The sequence below is a fragment of the Malaya genurostris genome, chromosome 1, assembly GCF_030247185.1.
Source record: "Malaya genurostris strain Urasoe2022 chromosome 1, Malgen_1.1, whole genome shotgun sequence".
In the NCBI taxonomy this organism is placed as follows: domain Eukaryota; kingdom Metazoa; phylum Arthropoda; class Insecta; order Diptera; family Culicidae; genus Malaya; species Malaya genurostris.
Genome location: NC_080570.1, coordinates 130903715 through 130927689, shown reverse-complemented (window position 1 = coordinate 130927689; position 23975 = coordinate 130903715). Strand labels below are relative to the sequence as shown.

Here is a 23975-nt window from a genome sequence, read left to right as displayed (position 1 = left end):
AATCTCATTTGAATCCGACTTCCGGTTCCGGAATTACAAGGTGATATGCACCAAATATGTGAAAATAATGTCACTCACTTTTCTCGGAGATTACTAAACCGATTTTCACAATCAAAGATTTAAATGAAAGGTCTCATAGTCGCACACAAAATTCCTGAATATGATTTGGATCCGACTTTCGCTTCCGGAATTGCAGGGTGATATGCACCAAAAATGGGAAAATAATGCATTAAAAATGTGAAAATAACGTCAGTCACTTTTCTCGGAGATGGCTAAACCGATTTTCTCAAACTCAGATTTAAATGAAAGGTCTCACGGTTCTATACAAAGTTCCTGAATATCATTTAGATCTAAATTCTGATTCCGGAAATACAGAGTGATATGCATAAAAAATGTGAAAGTAATACATCAAAAATGTGATAATAATGTCACTCACATTACTCTGGTATGGTTAAACCAATTTTAACAAACTTAGATTCAAATGAAAGGCCTTATGGTCCCATACAAAGTTCCGAAATATCATGCCGATCCGACTTCCGGTTCAGTAATTACAGGGTGATATATACCAGAAATGTGAAAATAATGTCACTCGTTTTTCTCGGAGATGGCTTTTGTTCTTCATCTCTCCCCATTGATTGATTTCGTGAGGAAATAATGTACAATCATAAATGGCTTATCTCGCCACCAGTACATCAATTTATCTCCACGCCGATTGCATATTACGGACTGGGACACCATGTCTACGTGCAAGAAAACTAAATTAAACATACAAAACACCTCGACATTCATGACAGAATAGTATAGAACTTTGAGATTGCTAACCATTGCTTTGTTTTGCCTTTCTCGTATAGAAAGGTTATGCAATCACTTGAAAAACCGACTAGTGAAAATTGGGCCGGAGGGCCAAGTGTCATGAACCATTCGACTCAGTTCATCGAGCTGAGCAATGTCTGTGTGTGTGTGTGTATGTGTCAAATAATCACACTATGTTTTCTCGGAGATGGCTGAACCGATTTTGACAAACTTAGATTCAAATGAAAGGTCTCGTGGTCCCATACGGAATTCCTGAATTTCGTCCGGATCCGACTTCCGGTTCCGGAGTTATAGGGTGAAGTGTGTTCAATATTGTACACCGTCACTTAAAATATTTTCGGATGCAATAAACATTTAAATCGTATTTTAGAGTGCGTACTAGTAGAGTTTGTATGTCATGTTAGTTGGTGGCCGTACGAACCGACTTTGATTATACCGGTTCTCGGGTTCCGGTGCCGGAAGTGCATATAATAGTGAACCCACTTCGTTTTCTTAAGGATGACTTACGCAATCAAAGCACTGTTTTATTCTGTATGTTATGCACAAACAATCTCTTGGTTTCTTTCAAAAATCGAAGAGAAAAATTTTGAATAGAATGCCACAATATTATATGTACATGAGAAAGGCATCATTACACCACTAGGTGGATTAAAACAGGTTTTTTCAACACGCGTGAATCGTGTCACTGTCAAACTAGTTTAGTTTGGTCTATAATTTAATAATGAATTTGCGCTAGCAAAATTGAAGGAAGATTCAACTTTTTAATCAAAAAATTGAGTTCAGCGACAAAACTCATTTCTGGTTAAAACGATACGTCAAAATTGGACCTTGTGCATGGCCCATATAAAGCAGAGCCGCGGCTAACATTTGCATGAAATCATCTTCAAATATTAAATTGTATTGATCGTTCTATCGATTCCAATAAAACTTTCATAAATTTTCTCAAATTTTGTGTTTTCTTTCTGAAAATCAAATCCTTACCTCCTAAAAAATCCCTTTGTTATGTAATTTTTTATATTTTTTGTGATGCTGTAAAGCCAATTTGTCACTAATCACCCCGATTGTGTATTTCATTCGAATCGGATTGATTCGAACGAATACGAAATTTTTCATTCTGTAACTCGATCGAGTCCATACAAAAGCATAGCTGGGTCGAATTATAGAATGCAAATTTTTACATTCGTTCGAAAAAATCCGATTCGATCGAAATACAGAATGAGGGTGAATATTTACACAATTGTTGTTTGACATGAGTGAAAGTGAGTGATGAATTTGTTTTCCATGCTAGCGTACGCTCAAGTTAGGGGCGTGAAATGCCTTAATCGATTTTAAAGATACACAATATTATCTATTGAGTAAAATTTGTTCGATAACACCCTCGTTTGCAAGACCAACCACAAATTAGCTGGAGTGTTTTGCTGAGATAGCATCGAAATTGAAATTTAGGCGCTCAAAATCAGTTCATCGAGTTCAAAAACTGTTTGTTTGAACCGTTTTTGAAAAATAAAATGAAAGTTCCCTCAAATTCCACTATGAAGAATTTTAACTATTTCGTATAATACTGACGTAATAGTGACAGCCAGATAATAGTATTTCGAGAGCTATTTGCATTTATCCTCAGTGTATCAGTTTAGAAGTCTGTTTCCCAAAGATTTGAACTGTTTGTTTGATGTAATATATTATGGATTCATATCAAAATCTGTTTTAAATTAAACCTTAATCCTTAAATCTGAATTTAATTAATAATATAATTATAAAAGTAAAACTCTTATCGACAATAATTTTGTGTTTTTATTTGTTGTTTATTCACGTACAAAATTGAGCGGATTTCATTCTCATCTGCTAAACCAACATTTTGACGCCATTGGTGAGAATTAATACAGCTGTTATGGTTACAAAATGTATTCTTGATGAATAATAAATAATAAAGAATAATAAAGAAATAAAATAGCTTGGCAAGAGGAAAAAACATCGTTCTTATCCGCCCTTATTGGACTACAAAAATTATATTTAATTAACACTTATTAACTTGATGGTATACCAGCAGAGATGCCAGGTCATTTTTTCAAAAATCTGTGATAAAACCCAAAACCTGCCTGTGAAAATCTGTGACCGTTTTCCGTACCCCTATAGCAGTTCAAAATCAAATTTTATGACCAAAAAAAAAATGGTCTCACCACCCCATTTTCCGTACCATTTCAGCTGATCGAATTCAATTTAGTGAGCACAAAAAAAAAGGTCTCACTACCACCACGCTCTGTACTTTTTGGTGCTAAACTATACTCGATATCCAAAATCTGTGAAAATCTGTGATTTATTCAAGAATCTGTGAAAATCTGTGATCATTTTCAGAAATCTGTGAAAATCTGTGTCAGTTTTAAAATCTGTGCAGAAAACTCTAAATCTGTGAAACACAGATTAATCTGTGAACCTGACATCCCTGTATACCAGTACGTTTCTTGCGCCTAAATGTTAGCTGTGTGAAAAAGAATAACATTTATCGCGATGTGTACCCCTCACATTTGTAGTCGACATCGACATTCAATTCGATAGCGGAGAAACACACCTCGTATATGGCAAAATGAAAATAGTTAATATTGGGTGAAAATATTTAACTTTCACAAGCATTTAAATGATTTTTGTTTGTATAAGTCTATTCGCAACGCTGTGATGGATATCTGTACCAAAATGACAGGCTGTCGTATAATTTAAAACTGTCGAAAATAAAATTCGACCTTAATTATCTCAACGCGAAGATTTAAAATTTGTACTACATTTGTCTGTTAATGTGTTGATGATATGTCAACTCACTGTGATGTTTAAAATCAGAAACAAATAGTTCCTAGAGAAAATTTCTCGATGATAGTGAGCTACAATGCTTTTAAATGATACTGTATTATTCAGTGCAAAACATTTCCTGCTTGTATTGACAATTTCTGATATGTCATTCGACGCTTTGAAATTTCACCTATCAGATCTCGCTACTCACGTAAAAAATTTAAAACAGTGTTCTATTCGTGTTTCAAATTTTCGATCGTCGAGCTGTTTTAAATCAGTTTCAAATTTGTGCTCGAAAAATAAAACTAGATCTCAGCGTTGTGATTGACATGGTTTAGTCTTGGATCTAAAATAGATCAACCCATACGTAATAAAACAGTGTTGCGAACAACCTAAGAATTTATCAATTTAAGAACATTCAACACTCGTCTCCCAAGTAACCATATCGATCGTCCCACGACAAGAGGGCCTAACTGCAAATGACAGTTTCTCTTTGTTCACTTTTTCTTTCGCTATTTACCGAACTGATTTTATAGTTGACGCTTTACTTTTCGCAAAACTTTCAAGGTAAAACTACAAGCTTTTGATTTATATTGGAAACTTTAGAGAATTTGCAATAATGGCTTCGTAATAATCAAAAAAGAAAGTAAACAAAGAGAGGCTCTCATTTGCAGTTAGGCCCTTTTGTCGTGGGACGGTCGATATGCATTATATCACTGCACATTTACAACTCTATTTTTACACTGTTAATGTAAAGGGTGATTTTTTAAGAGCTTGAGAACTTTTTTAAACAATAAAACGCATAAAATTTGCAAAATCTCATCGGTTCTTTATTTTAAACGTTAGATTGGTACATGACATTTACTTTTTGAAGATAATTTCATTTAAATGTTGACCGCGGCTGCGTCTTAGGTGGTCCATTCGGAAAATCCGCTTTTTTATCGACAAATTTTGTTCAGCGATGAGGCTCATTTCTGGTTGAATGGCTACGTAAATAAGCAAAATTGCCGCATTTGGAGTGAAGAGCAACCAGAAGCCGTTCAAGAACTGCCCATGCATCCCGAAAAATGCACTGTTTGGTGTGGTTTGTACGCTGGTGGAATCATTGGACCGTATTTTTTCAAAGATGCTGTTGGACGCAACGTTACAGTGAATGGCGATCGCTATCGTTCGATGCTAACAAACTTTTTGTTGCCAAAAATGGAAGAACTGAACTTGGTTGACATGTGGTTTCAACAAGATGGCGCTACATGCCACACAGCTCGCGATTCTATGGCCATTTTGAGGGAAAACTTCGGAGAACAATTCATCTCAAGAAATGGACCGGTAAGTTGGCCACCAAGATCATGCGATTTGACGCCTTTAGACTATTTTTTGTGGGGCTACGTCAAGTCTAAAGTCTACAGAAATAAGCCAGTAACTATTCCAGCTTTGGAAGACAACATTTCCGAAGAAATTCGGGCTATTCCGGCCGAAATGCTCGAAAAAGTTGCCCAAAATTGGACTTTCCGAATGGACCACCTAAGACGCAGCCGCGGTCAACATTTAAATGAAATTATCTTCAAAAAGTAAATGTCATGTACCAATCTAACGTTTAAAATAAAGAACCGATGAGATTTTGCAAATTTTATGCGTTTTATTGTTTAAAAAAGTTCTCAAGCTCTTAAAAAATCACCCTATATAATTAACCTAATCCTACATACTTTATAGCAATGTGCATTAAATTTGCATTCAAAATGTAACTGAGCATTATTTAAAATAATCTTCCGTCATGCTATATATCAAATTTGTTATTTCTCTCCCCTACTTCTATGTGCGAGATTCGATGCGGATTCACCGTTGCCAATGATTTCTTCGTGAGAACTAGATATCTTGTTAATATGATGTCTTTGATATAATCCAAGTTTTGTGAGTGAAAAACTAACAGAAAAGATGATTTATTGGAAAAAGACATGTCATTTGCAGTTTGACCCTTTTGTCATTAGACTGTAGAATTCATCGACTTATAAAAAATTGACCTGAGAATATACGATAATTTCTAAATTGGAATGGAAACCAAATTCGAAACATTCATCGATGCTTTTCTGCATTTCCTATCCATGTTATATTCGCCATCCTTTTAAAAACTGCTGAAGTAAGGTTTATCTGATTTATGGTTGCTTCAAATATCAAGTAAATTTTGGGAAGCGTGTACTTCGTTCTTTGATTTTGAGCAGTGATGCCAAGTCTGCAGGTTTGTCTATGTGTGTTTGATATCTACTAAAATGCTGCAGATAAATTTTCGTCTGCAGATCGTTTATGTCCCGTTTACACTTCTGCTGGCTGCCAGCATGCTGGTGTCAGTGTACTGCCCTCTTAGGAAAAAACATTCAACTGTGGTCCAATGATCCAAAGTATTAGACCAACGAAGGACCACCGTTGAACGTTTTTTTCCTAAGAGGGCAGTACACTGACACCAGCATGCTGGCAGCCAGCAGAAGTGTAAACGGGGCATTAGTGTTTTTCCCGTTTTTCCAATTAAAATGAGTTGCCAACTTTTGAAATTGACTCGGCAGGGTTTTTTTCTCTTTACTTCTTAATTGTAAAACCCTTGCTTCAAAGCGCTTTCTCATTCTGCAAACATTTGAAAATTTGGTCTGGCATCGCTGGTTCTGTGCCTCTCTCTAAAACAGAGATGCCAGATTTTGTATATACAGCCCCTATTCTGTATTTCAATCGAATCAGATTTTTTTGAACAAATGTAAAAAGATGCTTTCTGTAATTCGATCGAGTAATGCTTTTGTATGGAAAACTCGAACTCGATCGAGTTACAGAATTCAAAAATTCCCTATTCGTATTCGAAACAATTCGATTCGAACGAAATACAGAATCGGGATGATAGTGCTGAAGACATTGTTTGTTGCAGACTTGTTTTGCAGACATTTGTAAATCGAGTTTTTCGCAGATTTTCATCAATCAGTTTTGTGTATCATACTTTATAGAGAAATTGAAGCCGGCAGGATTAACAGGCTTTTGCAAGCCTGTCGGAAGATATTTGAAAATTTCATCTGGCATCTCTGACCACGAATTTTGTTATGTGATCAGTATACGATTGGGGATTGTTTTTTAACATCGAAATGTGTTTTCAATTGCACTTGAGGGAAATAATTGATTGATTTCAGCATGCTTCGTACAATTACATCTTTTGGTAACTTCATTATCAATTAAATAATTCGGTATTTAACATATATTATGTTCTAGCAGTTCGTCAAGCAACATGGGCTTGCCAGTATAACAACATAATATCAAAATCAGCAAATGGTTTTCCTTCAGTGACCCGAAATTTTTCCCTAATTAGTGCATCCAAATTTGTTCCATCAACACCTTTCGTATCACTAAAAAGCAACAGTTTATCCATCAATCCAGGCATTCTTAGTGTAACGAATTCGCTAATCGTAGCGAATCTACAGCAACAACCATGCAGAACAGTTATAAAATTTTCAATGCGCAAAGGTAAAAGGAAGAGCGTGAAGCCGGTAGTTAAACGTTTCAAGCGACTCGATTGGGGTGGTTGGATCCGCACACTGGCTGGACGCCATAAGCACATGTGGAAGAAATCGGCGGCACGCAAACGAAGGCTCAGACAACACGTGTTCGTTAATTCTCAGCAGGCAACGTTGTTAGATAAAATGGTTACCAAGTTTTGGAAACGACCTCGTTACTACATCAACGATCCGTATGCTCCATACCACACAAGAGAGGAGTTACGCGAGACTAGAAGAAAACCAACCAATACAATATGAGAGTTTTCAGTGGGGCAGTAAAAATATTCTTTATTGAAATTAGAAAAATTCTTGGTAAATAACTATTTAAAAAGAAACAGACCACCCTTTTTATAATCTCATTGGTCAGTGACTACACTGTTTTTAATTCGTCCAATTTTCTCGATTTCGCTTTCGATGACGTCTCCAGGATGTAGAAATTCCGGAGGATTACGGTGCATTCCTACACCGGCCGGTGTTCCTGTTAGAATCACATCTCCAGGTAACAATGTTATTGATCTATTAGAGGAATGGTTTTCAATATGTGTAAGTCAAGAGATTGCAAATGAACTTACTGCGTAACTTGTTCGATGATATCGTCTATTTTGAAGACCAGCTCACTTGTGTTACCATTCTGCTTTTCCACCCCATTGACGAAGCATTTGATGGCCAGATTTTCTGGATCTTTGATTAACGATTTGTGTACCACAGCCGGCCCCAGAGGGCAGAAGGTGTCCATAGATTTACCAATTAAGAATTGACCTCCGTTGCGACTTTTTTGCCAATCACGAGCTGAAATATCCTGTGCCACTGTGTAACCAAACACGTAGTTCAAAGCGTTAGCTTTTGTCACATGTTTCGCCTCCTTCCCAATGATGACTGCCAGTTCAACTTCCCAATCAATTTGCTATAAAAGGATGAATGATATTTATATGCAAAATACACTATAGATTTCACTTACATTCGATATTTTATGGGCCACAACTGCATCATAAGGTCCAACAATGGTCGATGCATATTTGCTAAAAAACATCGGTTCTTTCGGAATCGGTTTGTTTTGTTCTTCACAGTGTCCCCGATAGTTCAAACCAATGCAGAGAATTTTCTGTGGGTTTGATACTGGAGCTAACAATTTGACCTCACCAATTGGAAATATTTTAGCTTTAGCGGCTTTCTGTTCAATCGAATCCAACGATACACCAGATTTAATTAAGCTGATCAAGTCACTTGCAGCGCTATCGGAAATGTCGGAAATGTTACTACCATTAGCCGACATGACTCCAAGACGCTGGATGCCATCGGAACCCGCCGTGAACTGAACGAACCTCATATTCCGTTTGGTTGATTTAGAAAAATGTCTGAAAGAATTTTTGATAGTAGTGACTTTTTTGAAATGGCTATATATATTTTTTACATGCCTTCTTGAACTAATACTGAAAAGTAATGATTTGTTATCAACAAAATGATACGCGTTTTCGGTACCTCCAGAGACGACGATCTTCAACAGCAGTGTATTTGAATACTGACTGAAAGTGTGTGCCAGCACCGAATAGCGACTTCGAAGAAAGTTCATTTTAAGCAGGGTGACTGGAATGAAGGTTAAGTCAATGAAAATACTGGGTTGATATCTATTTTTAGCAGTTCATTGATATGACCACTGCTATCAATAAGTTCCCACTTATACTTACTGAATTTTTTTTTACTGAAGCAGTTACCAATTCAAAACACTCTTGTGTAACACCCGGTGTTCATGAATGAAGAAGAAATTTATTTTGGTGTTTACGGTGTTTACTTATCACGCTCAGACTCTTTATTTGTGTTGGGGAACGTTGCGTGTTATTCCGCAAAATCTTGAAATAGGGAGGCGCAAATGAAAAGAAAGGTTGCAGTTTTAGAAAAATAGTCATCGAAAAAACGTAGAATTAAATTTTAATGAAAACAAAATTAAAAAATTAAATTCAAATTTTAATAAAAATAATAAGAATTATTTCATACTTTTTGGACACTGCTGAGAGATTTCCATAGATATAACGTAACTATTTGGTTAAATGAAAGTGCTTGAGTAATATCTACAAGCAATAGAAACAAATTATTGTGTTCTATGTCTAGATTTAGTTACTTCAACAAACGTTTTCTTTGACATAACCAGTATTTTGTTTGTACATATCTGCTAATTTCCTCGACAAGAAATTTCACAATAAATTCAATTGACGATAAGATTGAATTCAACTCAAGTTTAGATATGTAGCGCTTTGATTTTACAAAATTGATGGTTTGTAAAAGGAGACATGGTTGGTTATTTCAGTTCACGTACATTTTGTGTAGCTTAAAAAAATAATACGGTTATTTCAAATAATACTATAATAATTTTGTATGCCAAGAATCTGCTACAGAGTTCGTCGGAATAGATAGTGTTGCTCCTCGCCGTAAAGTAGAAGCGGAGCTCTGCTTGCTTTTGCTTGAGAATTTCCATATGCTCGATTAAAACATTGGCGCTACATTCATTTTATATGAAAAATTGTTTTTCGAAAAATTTTCGAGAAAAAATCTGCTCATAAGTTCCTAACTCATGACTCATCGAGAGCCAACGACACCATTTCTTCCGTCGATGTTTAATCGAATTTTTCTTTCGAATATTAACATAATTGAGACCACGAAAGAACATATTTGGATAAGACACAAATATGACAAATATTGAAATATGTTCTGCGATGTTCAAATCAATTTGATGCAAACATTGTATTGATTTGGGAACTTGCAATAACAACGTTAGTCTCGGAACATTATTTCACGCGTTTTTTATAACGGCCAATAAGCCATCCATCAACATTCACTTTGAAGAGTAATTTCGAATGACTCGGCACTCGCTGAGAGTAAGTCAAAGTAGTAAACGGCAGGAAAAAGTTTTCTCTTTCGTCTGGTCTTGAATTTAATACTCTATCTATTATAGCTCGCTTGCAATTTCTTTCGTAAGTGGAAGTTGACAGGTTGCTTATTGGCCGTTCTAAAAAAAATACGCGTGATTTGATCTGTATACTGAACAGGCAATCAATAAACATTTTAATTAACATCTATTTGAGTCCGAGAGTCGATGGTCGATTTTGACGTAAGCAGATTGCGCTATTGGGCCGAATTCAGAGTGAGCGCGAATAGATTTTTTCTTAACGAATTATTTTTACTTTCAATTTGCATATTTCAAAGAAGAATAACACTAATAGTTCTTTGAGAAACCCTTAGAATGGCCGATTAATCGATTTTTCTGCGTCACTCAAATTCCGGTGTATTTTTCTCAAATATATTTCAATATTTCATTTATCGCAATACTTCAAACTATCATCAAAACTATCAAATTGCTGTACGGGATTCATTTCAGGCATCCAGCAGGCTTAAATTGTATAATTCTCTACGATATTGAACACTGTTCGGGACATTTTTCTCGAACGCGATACAGCACACATACAGTTGTCTAGAATAGGGGTGTCAACAAGGGCGTCAATGTTCTCTCTTTCAAAATAATTAGAATTATTTTCTTAGTATTTATTTTTACATTTTTTTTTTTGTAGGACTACGTGTTTCCACAGATCGTTCCACTACGTTCCGGAACGATAACAAAATCCTCCTGCCTGGTATAGAAATATTGAAACTACAACAAATTTAACACTTATTGCACGATTTCCCAAAGTGTTAGAGACAAATTTATTTCCATGTCGCATAAATCACACGAGAATTCGATCGGAATAAAATAATAATAAAATTGCCATTTCAACCAACAGCAAAACAAAAATCTAGCGTGAAGTGAATGTTGCACCCAAAATTGTGGCTCATGCGAAAGCGGCACCCAATTAGTGGTGACACCTCGTGTCGATTGTGGTGATATCTGCAAGTGTTTGCCACGCTGATTGAGCAAATTTTACACACAGTTCGTATGTGAGCCTGTATATCTGTTATCTGTGGTGTTTCTTTACTATGCTCACCTGGGTGCATTTTCTAAATTTTACGACAAGAAAATGTAACGAAATTACTCCAGATTTGATTTCTTAACAACTTTTTCCCTGTTTGAGTATTATCTCTAGTTTTTTCACGAAACGAATGGAAAAGATGTACACAGTTAGAAAAAATCTTGCGATTTTACGTCTTATACGATGCACATAAATGGAGCGTCGTAATTCATACAAATTTATATTCAAGAACATGTAAAATTGTGTGATCTGAAAATTACATAGCTGGGAATCAAATAAAATAAAAATCAAAAGATTGGTAGCGGCAGCGCGATTTGAACCGTGAAACATTAGATCACAAAGCACGCCCGTTAATCGACTGAGCCACCGAAGCACATATCTGCTTGATGAATAATTGATACATATAAATTAATACAGCGCAATTGGTAGCCACGCGCAAATTACACTCGGAGCCAGTAAAATTCTGTACGAATGGAATATTGCGTTATCTGACGCGTTAAGTAGTTATGAATTGTATCGTTTGTAGAACTATGTCACTTGTAAAATTCATAATTTTTTCTGGGTAAGATTATTTTTAATACCACGTTTATTACGAAATAGTGAACAAATAGGTCCAAACACGAAACGTTAAAATCAACCGAATCTATAAATAGACCCTGTTGCACGTTTGCTAGCTTCAGTCTATGAAAATCCATGAACGGAGACGCATCGGGTGCGCAGACTGTCATCTACGGCAATACAGTGGAACTACACCCGGCATTATTCAACTGGTGCTTCAGTCGATGGCGATAATGAGGTTCCGTTCCTCAAGCCTAAACGCAGAAAAAACAATTCTGTGTTCTTCTGTGAGCATATCTGCTGTTGGTCATTCACAGTATGAGTTTCGCTTCAATCAAAAGTGATTGCATCATCTTGCTGGTAGTCGTTTGCATATGAGAAAACGAAAAGTGGATAACGATGGAGAACATTATACAAATGTTATCTAAAGAACTATTAAGATTGCTTAGTTTAGTGCTAATCTTGAATAATTTGTATAGCTGTGTGCTCTTTTCGCTGTGCGAAATTTGCACCAAACTATCATTTTGCTGTATCGCGTTCGAGAAAAATGTCCCGAACAGTGTTCAATATCGTTGAGAATTATACAATTTAAGCCTGCTGGATGCCTGAAATGAATCCCGTACAGCAATTTGATAGTTTTGATGATAGTTTGAAGTATTGCGATAAATGAAATATTGAAATAATTTTGAGAAAAATACACCGGAATTTGAGTGACGCAGAAAAATCGATTAATCGGCCATTCTAAGGGTTTCTCAAAGAACTATTAGTGTTATTCTTCTTTGAAATATGCAAATTGAAAGTAAAAATAATTCGTTAAGAAAAAATCTATTTTTGCAGTTATTTTGAAGATATAGAAGAAATGTTACCAATCGTTTAATTTTATCTTAGTGAAATATTGGCGAAAGCTTGAACATGTCTCGATACATGTAGTCAAAATACTACCCGACAAAGGCCAATAAGAAGCGCGATAACGAAAGTTCGCCTAATTCGTCGAAGCCCACCATGTCAATTGCGGAACGCGTTAAGCGCCACAAAGAAAATAAAATACAAACGCAATCTATTGAAACCGAATAGTCCTTTTCAATACTACAAATTTTGAACGGTATCAAATCAATTGTTATCTATACGCATCTCGAATGCAGTCCTACGTCAATCTCGCGTGTCGTTATGTGTATATCTTCATTATTATCAGTGTAGTTCATAGAGAACATTGAAATGTGTACTAATGTCTATTACTAATACTAATCCAACTGCAACACTGAAGTAGACTTAAAAAAAAGTATTCACCAAAGGTCTCATGCACAATCAGCATGCTTTTAAACAAGTTTGATGGTAACAAAGACATCATATTAACAAGATATCCAGCTCTCACATTTCCCGAACAAATCATTGGCAACATCCTTTTTCGCGAGCACGGCGCCCTAATTCGAGTCCGAAACGAATCTCGCACATAGAAGTAGGTGAGAGAAATGTCAAATTCGTGCGCGCACCCATACAAAGCAGTACTGCGCACCCATACAATTGACATGGTATGTTGAATATGATGCCATGCGATGGCGTTGCTGAAGTGAAGATTGATTTCGCTCCAAGCTGACGGGGTCTGATGGTAAGCAGATATAATTGAAAATAAGGAATTAAAAAATCTCCTAGCACAATTGTTTCCTTTGGAAAGGAGTCAGCGCTATCGATACCGTCCCTTAAATTGTTTGTTTAGTTTGCTAATTCCGGTAAATTTATTAAAAAATGCAGATTTGCTGGACGTCCCAACCAACCACGACGCATTATAACTTTACATAAATTCAGCTTTAAAAATTCGCTTAAAATTTGATCAAATGCAGCGGGGTTACACATTTTTTTACAATGCTATTATAAAGCTGAAAAGGGCGATTATTAGGCTCTTATAGGATTGTTACTCTTATAGTTATTATTGAAGTTTCGTTGCTCCAAAATATAGCATTAAATGTCGATATATAGCACGGCGGAAGGTTGTTATAAACTTTAAAGTATGCAGGATTAGTGTAATTAAGCACTAACAATGTGAAAATAGAATTGTAAATGTGCAGCAATATAATGCATATGGTTAATTGGGGTGTTTGCCTACAATCATACAGAAATATTCTGAATTATTGCTTTTTCCATTTTCCGAGTTTCCAGCACGAGTACTTTTTCACCCAGTTCCTTTTGATATTTTGACATATACACACAAAAAATAACGTTGGTTAATTAAGAAAATCGTTTGTATTTAGTCCCGGGTTGGCGGCTCAATGCACAGGGCACTGGTCTTACAAACCAGTTGTCGTATGTTCGAGCCCCGACCTGGAAGGATTCGCAGTGTCAGTAGAATCGTAGCACCAGCCATGCAATGGTTCTGTACACTCTGAATCGGCTGTGAAGTCTGTTGAAACAGAAGGTCAAATTCCACAACAGGAATGTTATACCAAGGCTTTAGTATTTCAAATGTGGTTCTGCACTGAGTAAAAAAATCGATTCTTTTCAATTAAGATCACGTTTTAGAATGATAGTATGCTCATAATAACCTAAAAGCTATCTGCATATATATATATATATATATATATATATATATATATATATATATATATATATATATATATATATATATATATATATATATATATATATATATATATATATATATATATATATATATATATATATATATATATATATATATATATATATATGTATGTATTTGAATATATACGTGTGTGTCTATGTTGCCAATGCGCTACAAATTCACGACATAGAAGGAATGATGCTGCCATATCTAAAAGTTTAATCTGTGTGTGAAGTTAATGTAAACAAAGGATGGTACTTTTTCTCTTCATTTAAATTCAATTGTTATCGTGTATTTCTGTGAATCGAAAAGTTAAAACACGTCATATTTAGGCTTTTAAACTATTTACGACGAAATCAATTTTTGGTATCGAATGATGTACTTTGCTACTGAATTCAAACAAAATTTACGACCTGGAATATCGTCTCATTCCTTGTCGAAAATATCGGACAAAAACGTTTATGAATTTGATTCAACGACTCGGGATCCATATTGAACTAACAAAAACTTTTCGTGAGTGCAGTTTACAAATCACAGCGGTAAAAATTTCACAAAGTAAGAACTTTACAAATCACTGCGATAAAGATAATTGCAACTTTTTTTGTTCTCAGACGACTATACTGTGCGAATTATCAACAAATTCTGGGGCCTTCCGCTGTTATCATTGAACATTCGCCGAATATGAAATAGCCGAACATTAAATAACGATTTTTGACATCTGCCACTATTGTAAAATCTTTCAAGGTAATGTCGTTTATAATAAAATATTACAGTTTTATTAAAATTAAATTTTGCAGTGCGACTTTTTATTGTTTTTTCAGAGCATGAAGAGGATAACTGTTAGCGAATAGAAAATACGTTGAACCCATCATCCTGTATTTCAAATGTTCAGTCCTGAACACTCTTTCTCCTTCGACTATCAAACTGCATCCTCCGGCACCGAAACGTGATACATCCGATAAGCCCACCAGTACACACTACACGAATCATTTTCTCGAATCGACAGGTCCTGGTGGTATAATTTAAAAGCATTATTTAATGATTTCTCTAATTTATCTCTAATTTATTTATTTAGGTATAATCAACAGACACAATATGGTCCTAATGATAATTTCTAGTAATATATAAAAAATTTCCAAGTATCCTACTGCGTGATAGATTGAAGTCAAATCCTGATGAAACGCGGTTGAATGATCTCTGCAAGCCAATAATAGCATTGTTAGCACCGTAGTTAGTTCGTCGTAAAGGAAGTCGAAGAAATGCACTGTTGCGAAGAGCCCGGGGTCGGACGTTGATATTAATTTCGCGGAGCAAAGCAGGGCAGTCAATCCTATCGGTCAAAACATCCGCTATCAGTGAAGCACGTGCCACATCTCGACGAACTTGTAGTGTATCGAGACCGATTAATAACCCGCGACTTTCGTAGCTTGGTAGTTGGTGAGGATTGTTCCACGGTAAGCGCCGTAGGGCGAAGCGAATGAATCTGCGTTGTATCGATTCGATTCTATGAGCTCCGTTTATGTAGTGAGGGTTCCAAACGACAGAACAGTACTCCAAGGATGAACGAACAAGCGAGCAAAACAGAGATTTTAAACAGTGCACATCTGTAAAATGTTTAGCCATCCTCATAACAAATCCTAGGTTGCGAGAAGCTTTAGAAACGATATAGCTGATGTGTTGCTTGAATGTCAGTTGCTCATCGAGAAAGACACCAAGGTCTTTAACGCACGTCGTTCTGACTATCGGGGATCCTTCCAGAAAGTAATCAAAATGAAATGGCTCTTTCTTCTTCGAGAATGTGATGGTCGAGCATTTGTCAGGATTCAATTTCATACGGTTTACTTTACACCACTCGGCGATAATAATGATAATAAAGTCATACACTTTCAGGTAAAAACGTTCATTATAAACAGGGAGTATACAGTTATTCAACATGCCAATGATATTTTCAACATAGTAATAGATTTTCATTCATGATTTTACTTTAAAAACATTACTTTTTTCTGATAACGATCAGTTTTTTTTCTTTGTAATCAAGACATCGTTCGAACAAATTAATTTTGATTTATCGACTAAATTAGCATCTTTAAAGATTATTCGAAAAGTTTGTACTTACAATTTAATACAGCCAAGTTAAAATAATATGAAGCGGTACATTTGAAAATAAGCACTTCTATTGCATTCGCTTGTTTACATTCTGGTAGCAAGTCACATGAATTGAGTTCAATGAGAAACTAAAAACAATAATGTATCAATTATTATTAAACTACAAGAAATCACAAAGCACTCACCAGAGATAAATCGACCAATCTCATCAGTAAATTTCCGAGAAGCGATATCGCCGTGGTGCCCAATGTTTATATCAAAACTAGAAGTTAATTGAAATGAACCCTGAAATGCATTTAGTCACTTCTGCTTAAAAATACACTGTACCGATTCAGTGTTGTTTGGTATAGAGTGACTATAATCAGAGTGGCGACAGCTGTTCGTTTGGAATGACAGCTCCCAGTTCCAAACGAGCAAACGACCTGTCAATTCAATGTAAAGCTAATGGAATGTTTTGAATTGTTGCCAAAATTACGGATGAGATGTCGTCACTCTGGTTATAGGCACTCTAGTTTGGTAGTTCAAAAATATTATCGCAGTTATTTCAAAAGTTTATGTTCTTAAATTCAATTGTTTCGGAATCAAAAAAAAAATTCTATCGTAAATTTTTACACTTGTTTTAAAAGTTTTTCTGGTTGAAATGATGATTTTTGATGTCTTTTAAAAGCAAAGTTGGACATTTTTATAGGCACAATAATATTTTTTTGTGTGTATAGAAAGTACTTTTGAATAAAAGTCTTTTACCCATCAAATGAGTTTTTCCAGTTTTGTACAAATACAAATACCTACTTTGTATTTGGTATAATACTCATTTACGGGTACTTCATTCAACCATATAGAGACATAAAAACCCGCAGACATTTTTCCGAATTCACAGACTATTGCAACCCTGTCTGTAGATATTAAAAAAAGTTACCTGTCATCTCTTTGATTTTATCCTTTTTTATCGACTTGTTTAATGTCAAAACATTTCATACAATGGAATGCGAAAACAACTATGGCTCTACAGACTTTAATTTCAATTCTAAATAATTTTTGATTACAAGTTGTTTTCGATTTACAATTGAGCAGTTTATTCTCAATGGCCCGTCATCGACGTACAGTGAGTGATGTTTTCAATATCGAAATGGTGAAAGGGTCGTGTTTACAGCAAGAGGAACCAGATCAACAACGACAAAATATAAACTTTGCGGATATTTCCAAATGTTCGCCTTCATCGTCGTCCAGTGACTTCCAAAATACTAGTGACAGTAACTATCTGCTGCGAACGGATGTGGTACATAAACGGCAATGCTGTTACGGTAGCATCGATAAGCAATGCAGTCCAAATGCAGTTGTCGACGAAGCAGCAGATATCATAAAGTGCGACTACGACGAGGAGAATGAGGATGAAATACAGGAGTTCGAGAGAACAGAAGACAGCAGGTTTGAAACAAGTGCTGCCGATTATAGCAAAGCGAGTCGAGTGGCAGTCGATGTAAGTGTTTACTTCCTTATATAGTTAAACTGCAATTATTTGTCGTGTACTTTTGTTGTTGAAACAATCTGTTGTTTCGTTGCAGAGCTTTCGAAGATGGTCGGTGAATTTCGGCAAAAGTATCAAAAATAATAAACGAAGCATGTACAACAAGACGATTCGGTTCATGCCATCGCGATTGCAGAAAAGTGAGTGATTAGGTTGAATATATTTCATTGGTTGAAAATGTTGGTTGTGTTATGTTTATATAAATAAGGAGCAACAGTTGAAAATGTTGCGTAAATTAAATCGACTTGGTTTGTCACAAATTCGACTGTTTTATGATTTTAGCTTTGTCTATCGATGGGGACCTTATCACAAGTACTACCTCCGATGTGGAGCACATTACCATGGAACTGGAACAACGGGAGCAGCTGATGGAGGACAATCCACTGTCGGAGCAACTTCGCATAGAAGCAATCAAATCAATGGCACAAACATTATCCATCAAACGTCAGATTCGAGCCAATCTAGCTCGAACGGTGACACGCCGTTCGGTTAGCCGTTCAAAATCAGTCAGTTTCCTGCGAAAATGCAAATATAGCAGCAAAATATACGCTAGTCGTTTCATCAAATTCGTCAAACATGTCATCACAAACTTCGAGTTGTTCTATGGCAGCATGAAAGAGATCGAGGGACATTTCGGCAGTCGAATCAGTGCCTACTTCAAATTCCTTCGATGGCTGTTGGTGCTTAATTTACCCGTTGTGATTTTTGTGTTTGGGTTTGTTACATTTCCGCAGATTCTTTATGCCGGAGTGCAACATTCCGGTGAACGATTGCTAAACCTAACGGCTGAAAGCGAAAGTCAAGCAAGAGTACTTAGGAACACCCGAGCGGACTTTCACTTCACTGATGTATTTACTGGAGAGGTAGGTTTCACTAAAAGCCCCAAAATAAACAGTTTCAAGCAAATGCTTTTTCTGTATTTTACAAGCTTTCACGGTTGAATGATCTTGGTTGGTAAAATTTTCTTTAGTTTCAAATCGGATTTACTGAAGAGTTGTGAATATTTTTCAGGGTTACTTCACCGATTCCATCCTATTCTACGGATTCTACAGCAATGCATCGTTCACGCTGCTTCCGGGAACATCGGAATACAGTCTGCCGCACGCTTATTTTCTCACTATCATTATAATGTACGTGGCAACGTTCGTCTTCGTTTCTCTCAGCATGGCCCGGTCGTATCGGATAAGTTTTATCGAGACCAGTGGCACGGTTCACAATTTGTTAACCCACAAAATCTTTTGCTCGTGGGATTTTGGAATTGCGAATGAGAAAGCAGCTCAGCTGAAACATTCCAGCATATATCTCGATCTCCGGGAGCATTTGACGGTGCTGAACCGTCCGGACGAACCGACGGAAAAATGGCATAAACTTCGAAGTACCGCCTTTCATCTAACGGCTCATCTGACCGTGTTGATGATGATCACGGCGGTTGGGTACGGCATATGGATGCTCCTGCAGCAGTTTGGCGAAACAGAACACTTCACTACCTGGTCGGCTCTGTACGTGTCCATTGCAACCAATTTAACGATGCTGGTGTTTCAATACGTATTCAAGTTTATTTCCAAGTAAGTGATTAGGAATTTTTGAACTCTTTTAAAAATAATTTATCGTTCCCGTTAACATTTTAGGAAAGAAGACTACACTCGATCAGCAACAGCATTAAACATCAACCTGATGCGGAACTTCCTACTCCAGTTGTGCATCGTCAGTGTTCTCATGTTTTATTGGTTGACCCGATCGTACGAGAGTTGCTGGGAAACCTCGATCGGTCAAGAAATCTATCGGCTAGTGACAACCGACTTCATAATATCGGTCCTTTTCTTGGCTTTCCTGCAGGCTACTCGTTACGCCTTGAATCGGATGTACTGCCGTACAATATCGCTTCCCGAGTTCTGTTTAACCAACAATAGTCTTGGTCTAGTGTACAATCAAACCTTGTTGTGGTTCGGTTTGTTGTTCTCGCCACTGTTGTGCATTGTCGTTACCGTTAAGTTGATAATGATTTTCTATGTAAAAAAGTTTAGTTTGATTTACTTCTGCAAGCCGCCAGTTAAATTATGGCGTTCAAATCAAACACAAACACTGTTCTTGGTACTGGTATTTGTGTCACTGTTCGGAGTAATCGTCACTCACGGTTACATAATGACTCAGGTCGCCGTAAGTGACGAATGCGGTCCATTCCGCGATAACAACTACATGTACCAGCTGTTCATGCAAGGAATTCTCAAACTAAAGGAAGAGCATTTGTTTTGGAAGATTTTCATCTGCATCACGAAACCGGCCATCATTGGAGGACTGCTGCTCGCAATGGCCGTGGTGGCATACTATCTGCGAGCAAAGTCAAAGGCACAAATAGCAAAGGTCAAGCTGTTGAAGGAAATGCTCCGCATGGAAGCCAAAGACAAAGAGTTTCTTCTGGCCAATATAAGTAAAATCACCCGCGGGAAGGGTTGGCACTTTGACAAAGACCTGTTGAATGGGCAAAAGAGCAACACCGATAAGTATTCTAGCGATCGAAGTGGAACCTGGCGATATGCCGAAAGTCCCAGGAAAATGAGTGAATATTCGGTGACAACCGAGAACGACAAAAATCCAAACGGAGCTGGATATCGACGTAAGTTTTGTTGATTTGTAACAGCAAAAGCGATGAGATTCATCAGTTCCATACCTTTCAGCAATTGACGATTTGGGCGGTGAGGGCGTTCGGATGAAACGTTTCTGATAATGAAATGTGTGTAGTGTGTTAAAAATTTTTATGATAGTATTATATCATTGTTTGTTGTATCGTTTCTAAATAAAAATCCTATCACAAACAATTTCATTATAGAAATAGTTTTTGTTTCTTGAATAAGCTCCTCAATAATATTCCATATTTGCTACAAACAACATTTTGAGATCGGCGAATGACCATAAACGGTTAAAGTCGCTAATAAAAACAAACAACGTTTTGAGATAAACAATTTAAAACCAAAGACTGTTATCACAATGGCTTTATAGTTTTTCGAAATATTTTTCGTGAAAATCAATAGCATAGGTAAATATACAGGCAAACAACAAAAATCCTGTGTAAATTTCAAATTTGCTATACGTTGGAAACGGAGCTCACTACTGTCCAGGCTTCCCAGCAGTACTGCTTTTCAATGACATCCGCCACGAGATAGCATGAACTGTCGGAGCGCAAAGTCGAAAGCCCAGTCTACAATATGTGTGCAAGCATATGCCGAACTGTAATGGCAACAGCGCTCGCATGCCTAAATGAATGCTGTCACTGAGACAGTTTCTACGCACCAGTTTGATGAGAGTATTCTATCCGGAGAGTAGTCAAACCGAACGGGCTGTTTGTATCCTGTTTCTTTCTGTTCGCTCATTCGCATAAAATGTTACGGGGACAGCCTTAGAAAATCGAAGACATCCTTTGATTTTTAGGGAATTACTGTTACGAAGGGCTGTCGCAAGCCGGCTGTCTCATCAATGTCTCTTGAAGCAATAAACCGGCTGTTTCTGGAGACGAGCTGTGGTTCATAGTGCGCTCGCACTATTTCGGTTGCCTCAATGAAATGGTACTAGTACATACGATTGCGTTGTTGCGATTACCTTTGCAGGAAATTTTAGGGTTTCATTACATTACCATTGTGAAATAAAGAAATTGTTTTAGATTTATATATACTGTCGGCGAAGGCAATGAATTTTAATAACTAACGAATATTAAAAGATAAACACAGAGTTTTGTGTAACGGCTCATATATCTGAATTACTGAAGTATTCATCCTTAATGCTTCCTTCTTATTCCTAAAGAAACAGATACACTAGCATTCATTGATAATACTCCGAAAATATCTTATGCACCCTTATTCTGAATAACGACGTTTTGATTTTTCTGTTTCTCCTAGGATAACTAAACCAATGATTTTTTTAGGGTCAGAAATGACAGCCATAATATTATTATTATTATAATTATTTGATGAGTTGGCTAGAGCTGGTGAAACGAATGATTTCGTTGGTCCTGAACCAGCTTTACCACTTTCAACTAGTTGGATAAAGCACAAGATTCGTTCTTGGGCTGCATCCAAACATGCCAGCTACTGGCGCAGCTTGCAAACTTGCGCTCAGACAAAAGCATGTCTACCAGATTTAAATCTGAAAATGTCAAAGTGTCTACTGTATTTTTCCAAGTATCATTGCAGTATTCTGGTCAGAGCTCTGACTGGACATAGCAAACTCAATGATCACATGGCTACTATTCAACGTGCTGAGTATTATTATTATTATTATTATTATTATTATTATTATTATTATTATTATTATTATTATTATTATTATTATTATTATTATTATTATTATTATTATTAATATTATTAATATTATTATTATTATTATTATATTTATTTATTCCCGCTTTCAAACTTAATTGTGGTCGTTCACCGGGGAATCACACCTACATTTTTCAATATATCATTTTTCATTTTTTTAACATAATTTCTTTTCAGAAAGAAAACTGTTAAATATATGCAATGAACTCGGCTCTCAGAATGATTTACTATTCATTTACAATATTTAAAGTTCCAAACGTTTGATTTTTTTTAATGCGGACAAGCTACTTAGCCAATTAGAGTAGAAAATTTTCGACATTCTTAGACTTGTAACTGCGGAAGTCGGATTCGAATTAAATTCAATAGTAACCTATGCAGCCTTTTCATTTCAGCCTGATTTGGGAAAATAGGTGCAGCCATGCCTGAGAAATTGAGTGACGTTGTTTGACACATACAATACACATACATACACACGGAGGAATTGCTTAACTTATCCTAGTCGAATGTCAACTTTCACTAGTCGAATTTTCGAGTAATTTCAAAACCTTTTTTTATAACAAAATCAAAATCTATGTATACACACTATGAAATTTTTATAATTCCAATGGCAGATATAAGATTCTTCAAAACCAAATTGAGCTTGAATTCATGTTTAGGTAGTTTTTGTTACTTACCATTTTTGGAAATATAAGTGTACTTTATAGGTAACCGTACTTATCCCCAAATTTCCTAACCAGAACCGGCAATGAAATTCAATACGATGAATCTATAGTGCATCGAAATGTGAGGGCGTGAGGGCCGACTGAAACAGAGAACCAAAAATGTGTACGAGAATTGTAGCAAGCGCATAGAAACTGGATGTGCTGTTTGAAATTTCAAGGCACCGCATCTTCTTCTGCGTGCGCTCGTGATTGCAACATCTACATTTCCAAAATTGGATTGAGCGTAAAAGCACATAGAGGAAATGATTAAGATACTTCTCAAAGTTTACATGAAATTGTCCTTTTAACTGCAGCTATAAATTTGGGCCTCAGTTACTTTTATATCAAGTTTTGTGGTAAACAACGACATTGAGCTAAAGAATTCAAAATATACTGAACACAATCTTCTACTTGATGAAAGATGCGCTTTAACCGAGTTTTAAATTTTACAATGTAAAGTGACAGTTTTAATGTGTGTAAAAGTCGCGAGCTTCTGGTAGCTATGACCAAAATAATATAATAGTTAATATGCCGTTTCTAGAGATAAGATAATTCAATGCATAACAGGAAGAAAATAAATTCCAGATTATCAGCACATATGTATTTTGGAATATATTCCAGGTTAATAGAAACACTATACTATTCATATATAGAAGAAAACTGGATATGTCTGGAAGGCTTGAGACCATATTACCCAAGAAAGACATTATTAAATAACTTGGTGAACTAAAACTTTTTTCTAAATAAAACGAAATAAACATTCGAATCTGTTACGGGCAACCATGCTGCATTCCACGCTTGGGAACATGTTTTTTGGAAGAACCGGAATTTTTCATTCAGTTTTTGCATTCAAAGCTTTGTTGTACGGTACCTGCAAATAAGTTTCTAAATGATTCTAATTCCGACTCCAAATTTTGCACTCAAGGTTTTTATTCAATTGGTCAATGTACATATAACGAACTTAACGAGTCAGATTTTGTATGTTTCAGTTCTGACTTGGAAAGATTCTTAGTGTCCGTAGTATTGCAACACTGACCATGCAATAGTCCCGTAGACATACAAGTCGACCGCAAAGTTGAATGCTATTCAGAATCACGCTAACTAGTATCGAATACAGAATCTTTAATTT

The 23975-nt window shown here is 36.2% G+C and overlaps 3 protein-coding genes across 5 annotated transcripts; 2 read left to right on the top strand and 1 right to left on the bottom strand.

The window, feature by feature from the left end:
- Positions 1 to 6607: 6607 nt before the first annotated feature.
- LOC131425797 (large ribosomal subunit protein bL35m) lies at positions 6608 to 7421 on the top strand. 2 transcript variants are annotated; one of them, XM_058587961.1, is made up of 2 exons: positions 6608 to 6778; positions 6832 to 7421. In XM_058587961.1, exons 1-2 carry the CDS (start codon positions 6754 to 6756, stop codon positions 7371 to 7373), a joined length of 567 nt encoding a protein of 188 aa, XP_058443944.1. In that variant the 5' UTR covers positions 6608 to 6753; the 3' UTR covers positions 7374 to 7421. The 2 variants fall into 2 exon arrangements, with proteins under 2 accessions (XP_058443944.1, XP_058443945.1); XM_058587962.1 differs by having other exon boundaries at positions 6620 to 6778; positions 6835 to 7421.
- Positions 7377 to 16582, bottom strand: LOC131425796 (fumarylacetoacetate hydrolase domain-containing protein 2A). Of its 2 annotated transcripts, XM_058587959.1 has the most exons (7): positions 16496 to 16582; positions 16321 to 16438; positions 8801 to 8962; positions 8531 to 8699; positions 8074 to 8470; positions 7688 to 8019; positions 7377 to 7631 (listed from the first exon to the last, which is right to left on the bottom strand). In XM_058587959.1, the coding sequence occupies exons 4-7, from the start codon at positions 8683 to 8685 to the stop codon at positions 7472 to 7474; spliced, it is 1044 nt and encodes a 347-aa protein (XP_058443942.1). In that variant the 5' UTR covers positions 8686 to 8699; positions 8801 to 8962; positions 16321 to 16438; positions 16496 to 16582; the 3' UTR covers positions 7377 to 7471. The 2 variants fall into 2 exon arrangements, with proteins under 2 accessions (XP_058443942.1, XP_058443943.1); XM_058587960.1 differs by lacking the exons at positions 16321 to 16438; positions 16496 to 16582 and having other exon boundaries at positions 8801 to 8970.
- A 672-nt stretch (positions 16583 to 17254) lies between these two features.
- Positions 17255 to 20649, top strand: LOC131425795 (transmembrane channel-like protein 7). The gene is made up of 6 exons (XM_058587958.1): positions 17255 to 17787; positions 17873 to 17975; positions 18118 to 18698; positions 18847 to 19400; positions 19464 to 20449; positions 20511 to 20649. Exons 1-6 carry the CDS (start codon positions 17392 to 17394, stop codon positions 20555 to 20557), a joined length of 2667 nt encoding a protein of 888 aa, XP_058443941.1. The 5' UTR covers positions 17255 to 17391; the 3' UTR covers positions 20558 to 20649.
- The last annotated feature ends 3326 nt before the right edge of the window (positions 20650 to 23975 follow it).

Bases quoted from the DNA above. Each gene is read 5' to 3' on its own strand.
- LOC131425796 (XM_058587959.1), bottom strand. From the start codon at position 8,685: ATGAACTTTCTTCGAAGTCGCTATTCGGTGCTGGCACACACTTTCAGT. The intron at 8,471-8,530 runs GCATGTAAAAAA...AAATTCTTTCAG, and splicing joins TTCAGTATTAGTTCAAGAAG to ACATTTTTCTAAATCAACCA. The intron at 7,632-7,687 runs GTAAGTTCATTT...TTCCTCTAATAG, and splicing joins ATCATCGAACAAGTTACGCA to ATCAATAACATTGTTACCTG.
- LOC131425797 (XM_058587961.1), top strand. From the start codon at position 6,754: ATGCTTCGTACAATTACATCTTTTG. The intron at 6,779-6,831 runs GTAACTTCATTA...ATTATGTTCTAG, and splicing joins TCGTACAATTACATCTTTTG to CAGTTCGTCAAGCAACATGG.
- LOC131425795 (XM_058587958.1), top strand. From the start codon at position 17,392: ATGGCCCGTCATCGACGTACAGTGAGTGATGTTTTCAATATCGAAATG. The intron at 17,976-18,117 runs GTGAGTGATTAG...TTATGATTTTAG, and splicing joins GCCATCGCGATTGCAGAAAA to CTTTGTCTATCGATGGGGAC. The intron at 20,450-20,510 runs GTAAGTTTTGTT...CATACCTTTCAG, and splicing joins AAACGGAGCTGGATATCGAC to CAATTGACGATTTGGGCGGT.